Source organism: Pituophis catenifer, unplaced genomic scaffold (assembly GCF_029215685.1).
Source record: "Pituophis catenifer annectens isolate HBS135680 unplaced genomic scaffold, rPitCat1.0.hap2 SCAF_3, whole genome shotgun sequence".
Taxonomy (NCBI): domain Eukaryota; kingdom Metazoa; phylum Chordata; class Lepidosauria; order Squamata; family Colubridae; genus Pituophis; species Pituophis catenifer.
Window position 1 is genome coordinate 158,098,470 of NW_027256883.1, and position 12,956 is coordinate 158,111,425.

Genomic DNA, 12,956 nt, shown 5'->3' on the forward strand with positions numbered 1-12,956 from the left:
TAAGGATGTCAACTCCCAGAATTCTGGGAGTTCAAAGCCATTCATCTTAAACTCATTGAGAATGAGAAAAGTTGGCATACAGTATTCCCCTAGGAAAGAAAGTTGAAATCCAATGGAGCCATCCCCATAGAAGGAAAGTGATAGGGATGGTACATTTTTTTTGTTCCCATTTCACTTAGTTTGGGAGGGATTCATTGCAAATGCAGGGGAAACAGAAGACTCATGCTTTCCAGCCCCTGCATTTATATACTATAATATATGGGGCGCGGTGGCTCAGTGGCTAAGATGCTGAGCTTGTCGATTGAAAGATCGGCAGTTCAGCGGTTCGAATCCCTAGTGCTGCATAACAGGGCGACCTCCCATTACTTGTCCCAACTTCTGCCAACCTAGCAATTCGAAAGCACATAAAAAATGCAAGTAGAAAAATAGGGACCACCTTTGGTGGGAAGGTAACAGCATGCGCCTTTGGTGTTTAGTCATGCTAGCCACATGACCACGGAGACGTCTTCGGACAGCACTGGCTCTTCAGCTTTGAAACAGAGATGAGCACTGCCTCCTAGAGTCGGGAATGACTAGCACATATGTGCAAGGGGAACCTTTACCTTTACCTTTATACTATATCATTAAAGTAATAATTAAAATGCATAGGCACACTATATAAATGTAATGGGACACCGTAATACTTACAGACATTCTTAACAGTTGATGTGCTCATTAGATTTTATGTGCTAGTTAATGTTTGTGAGAATGACTAAGATGGTTTGTGACATCCTACTCTTTTCTGCTTCATTATAGTTCTAAGAATACAATGCTCTCACCCTCCAAGGGATCCCTGGTAAGGCCCAGCTGGCATATAATATAACGAGGGATGTCACATTTAATTCCTCCCCCTTCTTTGGCATGGCCTTCAGCAGCCTCTAGCAGATGGTAGAACTCTTCAGGATCAAACTCCTAAAGCAAAAGGATTCAGAAAGAGAATATTTAATCTAATTTCAAAAACAAATGCTTATAACTCTAGGTATAATTTATTTTAAGAAAGATGATAATAAAATGCATAGTTTAACTTAAATTTTTGTGAGTTTGTAAGTCCAGATTGAAACCTGATTTCAAGTTTATGACACAACTCAGTATTGCTCTCAGGGCATAGTTGTGTTTTAGAAAAATGTAAATTGGTAGATAACAGATGATTCAGAATATTACTGAAACTTCTCATTAAGGCACCATAAAGGGCAATGAAAGATTAGACAACAGAATTGTGGAAACCATTTTTCTTATTTCTTAATGAAAATTATTTTTCTTATTTTATTTAGTCTTACAGACTCTGCAGAGAGACGATTTTGCACTGCATAACTGTGGAACAGATATGCAAAAGCATCATACCCTGCCTACTAAAATAGCTGGTTCATCAGAGAGGTCAAGAAGAGTCATTTGGCTGAGCTAGAAAGGCACGCAACTGAAACCAATCTCAATGATTAATTTAAAAGTATTATGGGAATTGAAAAAATAGCCATATAAGGAGCAAGACAGCATATAACATGCCGTGTAATACTCCAATTTGTGTGGTAAAGTACTTCCTCTATACAATTTAGGGAAAGTAGAAGAAATATTAATGAAAAATCCCTGATCTAAATTGGGCAACCATTCACTGCATTCTATGTAATAACGGTATAAAAAAGATGGAAATAGCTGACAGATTAATAACAGATCCCACCCACCTTCCCTTGCTCAGTTTATTCCTTCCCCCCATCCTTTAGCTTTATAGCTGAAAATTTGTATTTTTATACTGTTTTACTCTTATTATATTCATACTGTTGTATTGCTTTATTCTTTTTAACATTGTAAGCTGCCCAGAGTCAGCTTGTGGTTGAGATGGGAGGCAAATAAATTCAACAAAGAAAATAAAAATGTATTGTATTATTTATATAGAATATGTAGAATGGATTAAATATCACTAGAACTAGAACATTTCCTGAAGTCACATGAATAATCTTAAATCTGCTACAGTACTAAAAAAAAAGTAGTGACTTGAAAATTACAATGTAACTGTATTAAGCTGCTCTGTTTGGAGATGTTCCAGGCTGCATTATATTATTATTTTGGCATTCAGCCACTTGGCACATAATGCGTGATCAGAGGGAAAGGATAATCCTTTTTTATTTCAAAAAAAGCATATGTAAATGTAATTACATTTTGAATTTTTCATTGTAGATTGTAGAAAGGATCTCTTTTATAAAAAATAATTTGCAATAATCAATTAAGGGCATTAAAATGTTCATTTCTCCATCAGCAGTACACAAAAACAAGAAGAATGAAAACAGATGCTCTCTATTATTATAGGAAATCAACAGTAATAACAGGAGCAAGCCGATGACTGATTAAACGAATAAATTTGGCACATGATATATTGTAATAAACTGAACTACAGAAAACATTAAGTAAAATCCAAACAGTATTGACACGGCTAACTGTATATTTTGCGGTCCTGACACATCATTTGACAACTGTCACAACCAGCTTCACATTATCACTGTTAAATTTCAGCCTGTATCTGCTTCCATTTTTCCTTTTAAAACAATTTTGAGGCTAATTAATATCTTTCCACATCCCAGTTAATGATGTATGCATATAACTAAAATTAGTTAGTTCAGCACAATTTTTATGAACAACTTATACAGACTTGCAAAGAGAGTAATATAAGTAAACATTCCTTTTAATAAGCATAATTATAAGCAGAATATCATACTGACCTACTTTTAATTTAAATATGCTCTCAAAATTATACTTTCATATAAGAAGAATTTTTGAAGGAGTCCATGTAATATGCATACACATTCAGTGTCACACTGTAGAATTCCTGAAGCTTTTATTGATGTGTAGTTTACCATATATCTTTTTTTAAAAGCTCCAGTAAAATCAAAAGTCAGTTCATTATCAGGTGAAACTGATTAATTATGATAAATTCTTCTTTTATTATTTATCTACAGTAGAAAACTGTACATACAATTTAAATGAAGTAATTAGGCTTTTGATTTTTTTAAAAAATAATCTTCCAGATAGCTCAGCAATTGATTTTTCAAAAATGATTTGAAATATACATTAGTGATCAACTGTTCAAAGAGGGGGGAAATCTACATCAGAAGGGTAACTCTTTGGCTGCAGTCCTATTAGTTTCAAATAGATAAAATAACTTTCAGTTCAAATATTACAAAGTTATCTAGGGAATTTAAGGCCTAAAGGTTTTTGAAGAAGTGGATCTATAGCTTCCTTATGCATAGAATATACTATATTAATATATAAAATTGAAATCATTTATAAATTTGATATACCAAGACTAAGAATAAGATGATCCAGGTTCAAATTCTCATTCAGCCATGAAATTTAGAATTAGTCATGATTTTCACAGCTGAACCTACTTTATGGAGTTACCAAGACAACAAAGTAGAAAATGTGAGAGAACTGTATGTGGCAACTTGAGCTTCCAGAGGAAGTCAGAGATGGATGGATGGATGGATGGATGGATGGATGGATGGATGGATGGACGGATAGATGAATAGATGATTTTGTGTCCAAAATTCAGGACCTATGATTCCCATGAAATTGAAATTTGGTTAAGTTTATAAAACATTAAGTAACATAAAATTATAATGAAGCATTCTGTGAAATAATACAAAATGTCATAAAATACACCATTCTACAATCAACTGCCTACTTCTATAGATACTGTATAAGTCACAATCAACAAAGATTGACCTAAAATTTGCATGACACTATTTTTCAAGCTAAACAACAGTTGCAATATCACAATATAAACTCTGAGAACAGTGTACAAATTTATTTACCAAGCAGTAAACAATACAGAATTGTGTTCTTTGATTTATAATCACTGCTATAAACCAAATGCAACAGAAGCAGGCCATTATTCATAAAACTACAAAGTCTTTTAGTAGAACAGTCTCCAGTTCTCTGATTTATGTAATTTGTTTGGAAATATATTTTGTTACACTCAATATTGGACATAGATTTTAAACTTTTGAGTGCATATGTCTGGTTCCTAGAAGATTTTACTATCTTAAAAGCTCCTAAAAACTCTTGTGTGCTTACCAGACATTCAAGCAACCTCGCTGGCCGTGCAATGATGATCATCAACTTTTTTACCAGTTGGGTAACAAATGCCACATCAGAACTTTCTGATCTTTCGTGAGCCTAGGGAAAAGAATGTTGCATTACAAAATGTACAAAAAATGGATCCTGCATATCTCCCCTCTGAAGTGAACATCAGTAATTTAATTATAACTAAAGCACAACACAACCACAATTAGCATTATTCATTTTCCGTATTGGGAGAATCTTAAAAATAACACCAACTCACGTGCAGAATTGTAGAACCTTTTTTATAACATTCACTGAAAATCTAAAGATTTCTTTTCCCATAATTCATTATATATAAAACTCTTTTCAGTGCCTTGTCATTACTCTGAAAAAGCTTCATGAAGAACATAAAAATGATTCCAATTTTTATTAAAAGCATTAAAGAAAAATAATAATAATTGGATTCAAACGCCAACATTTTTGGCAAGGTGTTTACTTGCTCAACTGTTTTATTTTATCATTTCAAAGTAATGAAGAACAGCAATAAAAATCAACAGCACTAAGAAAAATGGCAAAATAGTAAAGAACTATTTTAATAGAACATTAACCACATAACTTGGTTTATTACTTTATTAGATTTAGGTTTTATATCATTTTCTTAAAATGTCTATTCAATAAACAGTTTTGCAAATGTCACAGGAATGCTTTATAGAGTTCCTAGCTGGTGTAATATACAGTTTTTTCAATCTAAGACAATAAATATATATAGATTTTGCAATTCCTTTCAAAAAAACATAATATTTTACTTGAATTAATAAGTTCTTCATTTGGAATTTATAAAAAACGAACTGAAATTCAAATCACTTTAACTTTTCTTTCCATTTAGCAAACATATTAATATTTTGGAAGAAACATTTAGACGTTGAAAAATATTACCACTGAGAAAAAGCTGTTCTGAGCAAAAGTTAGATTAGGTGCCATCAAGTCATTTTCATTTCCTTGTAACCACATATTCTCCATGATGATGTACCTCTAATCCCTAATTTTAAGTCTCTTAATGGTGTACTTGTTGCCACTGTAACTGAGTCTGTCCATTTTGGTAGTACTCATACTCTTCTCTTTCCTTCCACCTTTCCCATCATTAGAAACTTTTTTGGGTGTTCTGGTCTTTGCATAACATGTCTGAAGAATGATAATTTGAGCTTGGTCAGGAGAGAACTCTGGATTGATTTGATCAATAATCCTTTGGTTTGTTTTCTTGTTTGCTACTGTATTCTCAGGGATCTTCTTTGGCACCAAAGTTTAGAGGCATCAATATTCTTCCTATCCTGCTCCTTTAAAATCCAACTTTCATTTCCATAGAGTATCACAGGGAATACCTAGCACAGTTCTGATCTTTGTAGGTATAGACATATCATGACATTTGAATATCTTTTTCAAGGCCTTCTTAGCTGCTCTATCAAGTGCCAGTCTGCAACATATTTGTTGACAGTTTGTTTCCTTACTGTTGATGGCTGATCTTAGAAAGCAGAAGCTATCCACCATTTCAATATCTTCATTTTAATTCTATGGCTGATTGTTCTAAGTAAATCTTTTTTTCACCAAAATCTGGATATTAAACAAGGTAACTTTAAACATTACTATAAAACAGTAATATCGAAAGTTTTATTGCTTTTTTAAAAAAAAGATTTTTTAATTATTATTCTATTTTATATTGAGAAGAAAAAATCAAGAAAACCCATGTCATTTATTCAAAACATTAATATCTAGCTACATGAAAAATAATTGAAAACTGCAGAAAAAAAGTAATGAAGCACAACTTATAGCTGCCATCAGTGGTGAAATGCACTTACCTTCGCTACCTGTTCGGGAATGTGAGCACATACACCTCTTCTGCGCATGCGCAGAGCGTCAAAAATGGGGCGTAATTACATCCCAGTGGGTAGGCAGAGCCTCCCGCTGCCGGCGCTACCATTTCGCATGATCTGGATAGATCCGGCAGGATTTCACCGCTGGCTCTCATTCATCCAAAATAATTCGGCTGCAGTTTCAGGACACTTAATAATATCACTATGATTTGTTTTAATTCCTGACAAATCAGTCTGGATTTCAAATATTTTACTAAAAATATATCCTACTTTTCCTGCATCTTGAAGGTATTGGTTATATGCCAAACAGGTGTCTGCCATTTGCTTCAACATGATGCGTGCTACCCAATTAGTACTTCTCAAGACTATATATTTGTCTGAAGGTTGTAAGTCATATTACAAATCCCACTCAACCTCACTTTGGAAGGTGGGGAGAAAAAGAATTATTGACTCTAGCTGCTGCCAATTTCAAAGGAGGCAGAAATGGGTAAATTATAAAATTATTCCCTTATGTGAAAGACTCATCTGTCACTAATAGTACTCACTGGGGCATGAAATTACAATCACTCTTCTCCCTAGAAGTGTGATATTCCACTCAAAACTTTCTCAGTGACCTAATACACTGATACAGTCTAATTCAGCTGAGTTCTAGAAATAAGAACTGATATTTCCAGGTTAAAACCCTTCTAAGAATCGTAGTTCTAATCAGGATTTCTAGTTAAGTAGAAACTAGGCATATGAAGGCTAAGAGGAAAAAAAGCCAAAGAAACTGAAGACATTTCTTCCACCCCAAGTTCTTTTTTTTTTAAGGATACATTTTGGAAAGATGTTTAAAAAACCCTCCAGTCAAATATTTTCTTTAAAAATTAATGGAATAAGTCAAGGAGCTCAGACATGCTGCCTACCAATATAAAGACTTTTTATTTAGAGCATTATGGTGCTACAATTCTGTCAGAGTTTCTTGCAAAAATCAAATCCAGAAGCACACACAGATAACTGAATCAGCTGTATTCATTAACTTCTTTATATTCATAACAACACATAAAATATTTGCAATACCAATAGCAGATTCACAGTTTCATTTCAGTAGAGCAGACAGCATGCACAGACACTGGTTTCAGTTTCTCTTTTGCTCTGAGCAGACTCAGAAGCTGCAGATTAAGACACGCTCTGACCCCAGTCTGTCTCCGCTCCCAAATAGCCGTCATTGGCTGACTTTGTTACCATGAGAATAAATAGTGCAGTACAGCTCCCAGATGTAATAGTAAGATAGTTTTTCCCTGAGTCCTCTAATTTCATGAGACAAATAATAAAGGGCTCCATTTGCTACGTATACAATACTTACGTCATCTCAAATATTTTTTGAGTCTTCGGAGAGGGGCGGCATATAAATTGAATTAATTAAATTAAATTAAATTTTTAAAAGTTTATTTTCTTGAGAAATATGTATCCAACATTATAATTGTATGTAAACCAAGATATAGTCACTTGTTGCAATACATAACTTGCATTGAAACAGCAGAGCAAACTTAAATCAGTAAAAGATATAATAAAAATAAATACTGAACACATTTCAATGTTTCCAAAATGCTTGCTTTTTCTTGCCCATCCTCCAAAAGATTTGGAAATGTTGTATCTGTATTATAACAGGAATGGTGAAAATCTTTGATCTACAACCATTTGTTTACTGATCATTCAAAGATACAACAATACTGAAAAAAATTACTTATGACCCATTTTCACACTGTTGCAGCATCCCCACTATCAAAATTTAGCCACTTGGCAACTGGCATGCATTCATAACAACTGTACTGTTCCAGGGTCATGTGATCACCATTTATAACCTTCCCAGCTAGCTTCCACCAAGCAAAGTCAATGGGGAAATCCCACTGACAACACGTCTGATGCCACTCTTACAGATCTTCTATCCTCAGGAGCAGATTCCAGAGCAGAGAAGTCTCATTTCAGCAGAGAAATCAGAGTTAGAATCTGGATGTACAGACTCTATGTAGCTGTCTCTGCATGGTCTTGCCTGGTTGTCTGGAAAAGGTTTGAACCTGATGAAGTGGAACCATTTCTTAGAGCTGAGTTCAGCCACTGGTGTTTTAGATCCTTCTTCCTTCTGGTTAATTCAGTCTCCTGACACGTGACAGGCGATTGAGTCCATCCGATGGTAAATGCTTCTCTACAGGAGGAAGTAGCTGCATCTGCCTCGACAGAGACAACTGTCTGCTCTTTCTTAAGAGGCCATCACTGGCCATCACCAACAGATCTGAACAATTTTCATCCAGTCTTCAATCTTCCCTTTCTAGAGCAAGTTATTAGTCTATAGCTCCAGAAAGTCCCAGGAGAAGCAGATTGTCTGAACTCCTTTCAATTAGGATTCAAGTCTGATTGAGATAGCATTGATCACACTGGTTAACTACTTTTGGCAAGTGGTCTAAAGTGGTCTAGCCATCTGATCCACCTTGATCTCTCATCAGCTTTTGATACCCATCAAACATGATATCCTTTGGACCAATTTAGGGGACTGACAGACAGTGTTATGGTGATTCTTCTCCTTTCTCTGAGGCAGTTCCAAACAGTATTCATAGGGAAAGAAGAGATGGAGCCTGAAATCCCTGCTTTGTAAGGTACTCTCTCACTACTCCTATTTAACATTACATGAAGCCATTGGATGAAGTCATCATCAACACAGAAATTATTGTATTATTATATGCTGATGACATCCAGTTGTGCAACTCAGCACTGGTGATGCTGTCAAGGTTTTTTCCCTTTCCCAGCGCCTGGAGATCTAGAAGTTTGGTGCAGGAGAACAGACTTTGGCTCAAGACCAAGATTTTCCATCTTTAACTCTGCACAGGGAGTCACATTTCCTCAGTCAGAGTTGGTGTGCAACTCCTAGATTCACAACTCCTGCTTAAAGAGCAGGTAGCAGCCATAGCCTTTTGCACAGGTTCATCTTGTGTATCAATTGTATCCACTTCTGGACCATGGAGCCAATTAATATGATATATTTATGCACAATTTAATCCCTGAAATTTTATCTCTTGTCTTTCTGTTCCAACAGACACTTGGCTTGTCTTTTGACAGTATTCTGTAAGCTGAGAACTGTTGGTTCCAGTCATATTAAGTTTTAGCCTTACATCAACAAACTGTGTTTTGGAAGCTGTAGAAAATGCATGAAAGCCAAGCACAATTAAAGGTAATTGATTTGATATGGGATGAATTTCAGTGAGAAATTTCAGCTTTGAATCTTCCACTGAAACCAAAAGAACATTAATTTTATTATCACAAAACCTTTGTAGATTACAGTCCATCAGCCACACAACCATGGATTATGACCCATAAACACATTATACAATAATAAACATATGCATCTTTAAAACTGTTTTTCTACAATGTCTATCTTCCCATAAACTACTGTGTTTCCCCGAAAATAAGACCCTGTCTTATATTTTTTTTGAACCCCAAAATAAGCGCTTGGCCTTATTTTCGGGGAGGTCTTATTATTTTGAGGTGTGTGGAGCAAGATGGGGATCACTTGTCATCTTACCTGATTTCCAGCTCTCCCTAACCCTAATCAGAGGAAATGGCAGGGACCAGCTGCGCATGCGTTTAAATATTTTCGGGGAGGGTTTATTTTCAGGGGAGGTCTTATTTTCGGGGGAGCTCTTATTTTGGGGAAAACACGGTATTAAATTTCAATTCATATAGCTTGATTGTGCCCATTCTATCATATTGAAACCTATAATATGTAAAGATGAATTAGGGAGCAAAAGGCTTCATGATGATGAATCTAAGATTGTACAGGTTTGTACCTGATTTACAACCATAACTGAACCCAGAATTATGGTTGTAATCTGTGGCAGTCATCAAGAGGGTCACCTTGTCAAGAGTGTTGGACTTTAATTTCTATAATTCTAAATTAACAAGCTCCAACATTTCTGATAGGGTTAAATCATTTGTTGACATACTTACATCCTGAAGCAATTTTTCAAGATTTTCCTGCAGTTCATAAAAGTACCGAGAAGTAATAAGTCCTTCACGTGATTTATCCAGGCAGTCTCTGGCCAACTCAATAATTTGATGATGAATAAAGCTTAGGACCCCATCTGCTAATTGCAACACATTTTCAGGTGCACTTGATGGAATCAATTCAGCCAGCCGTTCCTCCATCTGGGCTGTGGCCTAAAGATGGGTCAAATAATTAGTCACATTTTGTTATAAATAAATCAACTTATAAGTTTAATTAAATATATCATACCTAATTAATGGGCTTTATTAGACTATTTAAGGATTTTGCCTATAAAAATAAATGAACTTTGTTCTCCATTATCACTGTAAACATTCATATTAAATTTATTGATATTATATTCTGTAATTATAACTTACGGATAAAAAACATCATTTCAGAAAAGTTTAAATACAATATAGTGTGAGAGAGCTATAATGGGAGTGCATGTAATTTTTATTTTTTACAGCCTGCATAGTGGATTTTTCATTTATTTTAGCATCCTATTTTGCTAAGAATGGAAAAGTTTGACTTCAAATTTTAAACTTAGAGTTTAAAAAAATATGGGATCAAGAATTATACACATATTTCATCTTTCAAATAGACTTTAGGAGAGACCTTTGAACCACCTAATACCACTTATGTACCAAATAAAATTCAATTTATATTTTGGCACACATTGAGATTCTTAACTGGCAACCGATTGCAAATACATTTTAAACAGGGACCAGCTCCAGTCCATCTTTTTTGATGAAGATATTTTCTTAACTTAAATATTTATAACTATTTTGTAAACCTTCAATTTGCTTAAATAATTCCAATGTGGATTTTCATTTTATTATTATTGCCTTAACTTTGTATAAAGAATAGGTTCTTTATATTATATATTTTTTATCTCATATATTATTATTCCTACTGAATAGATCTAAAAAAAACCTCAAATGTTCAGAGCACCTTCTTACCTTTGGAAATCTTTCTTTGTATACATGGTTCATCATCACTATTTCACTATCAAAGGACACTGGAGAACGACCAGGGCTATAAAAAAAAAGTATGAGGGGTAAAGCATTGTAACATAATGCAGTATGACTATTTGAGCATACCATCCACTTTAATGTGATTATATATTTCATAAACCAATTAACAGCATAAACTGTGTATGCATAATTACTATGTTATACTTTGGCTTTAATTCACAAGACATGTTCACAAGAAATATATAGGAGTCAAATTGCAGCATTCTTCTCAGACCCATAAAAACAGCCACATCTTTTTTTGGCTCATACAGTTGTTGCGGTTGAAATTTCTTCATTGAAAATTACAGTGTACTAACGTGATTAGTCAATTGTTTTTTTTACTTCCAAGCCAAGTGGTCAAGAAAATGTAATCAAAGTCACCCAGCCAGCTTGCATGCCTAAAGGATGACCAGAATCTGGGTCTTTCTGCTCCTATGACATTAGCTCTCACAAGTAGATAATAAGTTAATACAATTTTGACAAAAGCTATTCATATATAAAATCCATTGTTGCTGAATTTCATTCCTAGGCAGTCTAGTCAATATGGACAAATCAGCAATAATTCAGCAATATTTAAACTTGTGGTTGTTCTCCCTTAGAACAAAAAATGTGATTTAGGATCTAATATAAAGACATTTCTGTAAGACATCTTTTAATCTTTCCCAGGCCTGGGGATAGTATATGTGTATAGCCCCTACTGTATTTTTATTGCCTTTTTACTGGTATGATTGTTTTTGCTCCAGGCTGTTTCATTTTTTTAACTGCATTTAATTGCTTATTTGATTTTGTAAGTCACTCAATCTATTGAAGTGGGCGGCCATAATAAATTTGATACAATAAATATTTCTAATCTTTAACCTTTCCCTACCCAATGGTCAGGTCAGTTTAAAACAGTGTGGATTAAAGGAGATATTTGCACTAATTTCAACTTTATCAAATTTAAAGTACTAAAAATAATGAATGTAATGAATAATGGCTTTTGGGACATTCCAAGAGACTAAGATAGCTACTAGTTACACAGTAGATGCAAGACCTGTATTGGTCCATCTAGCCCACTGAGTCTGGCAGCTGTTCTCCAAAATTTTAAGCAGATTGAATCTGAAATTATATACAAACCATACAGTCTACCAGTTGAATTATGGTATTGCAGCAATTCATGGGTGAAACAAAAGTAATTTTTCTTGTGAGGATATCACAGAAAATTAAGCAAAAGGATGAAGGATTTAAGAATTACCTCAGGCTACGAGATCGAGGTCGCATTGCTGGAGAATGCCTTCCTTCCTCATCAGTGATACTCTCTGTGCTGAAGTGCTTTGTCAGAAAGTGAAGTTCATCAGCTGTTGGTTGATAGGGCAGCTGGTGTAGCTTCTCCTGAGATGAGCAAGATGACTAAGAACAAAATGTATGCAAGAGAATACTTAAGGACAGGCAAATATTTTACAAAAATACATAATGATTTATTTCAAAGAGAAAAAATACAAATGTTCATGTATCTTATATCTGTCAAGGGGTTTTGTTAATATATTCTAAATGAATAATATAACAAAATGAGTGAGACTTCATTATGAAGAAAATACAGAATATATTTTCATTTGGAACCTGAATCAGTTATGACATTCTCATCAAAAGTGTTTTAAGAATACATTTCTGTCAGAATATGAAAAAATAAATATTTATCTAAAACATCTCAAATTCCATTAGCTATCAGGAGGAAAAGAACCTGGAATCATTCACTAATCAACACAGTGAGCATGAACTTACTGAAACAGTTGAACTTGGAGTGTTGGTTCCATATCCAGAAGAAGGGAGGGATGCCAAGGACCAACGGCGCCCATCTGTCCTAGAAAAAGATACAAACTGTATCTTAATAGTTATTTTAAAATGTTATTAGAAATACATAATTTAAATAATAGATTTTGCCTTTTAAATGATTCATATGCCATCAGAGTGTAGTTAAAAATCCAATTT

At 34.3% G+C, this 12,956-nt stretch overlaps 1 protein-coding gene across 5 annotated transcripts in view; it reads right to left on the minus strand.

The window, feature by feature from the left end:
• Positions 1-12,956, minus strand: part of MAST2 (microtubule associated serine/threonine kinase 2) — a 175,652-nt gene that overhangs the window by 36,242 nt on the left and 126,454 nt on the right. For 4 of the 5 annotated variants that reach the window (XM_070941371.1, XM_070941370.1, XM_070941374.1 and 1 more), the window contains 6 exons: positions 12,750-12,828; positions 12,223-12,377; positions 10,935-11,010; positions 9,939-10,148; positions 4,102-4,203; positions 819-951 (listed from right to left, as the gene is read on the minus strand). In XM_070941371.1, coding sequence (XP_070797472.1) covers positions 819-951; positions 4,102-4,203; positions 9,939-10,148; positions 10,935-11,010; positions 12,223-12,377; positions 12,750-12,828 — 755 coding nt within the window. The remainder of the gene's footprint in view (positions 1-818; positions 952-4,101; positions 4,204-9,938; positions 10,149-10,934; positions 11,011-12,222; positions 12,378-12,749; positions 12,829-12,956) is intronic. The other variant, XM_070941372.1, reaches the window with a different exon arrangement.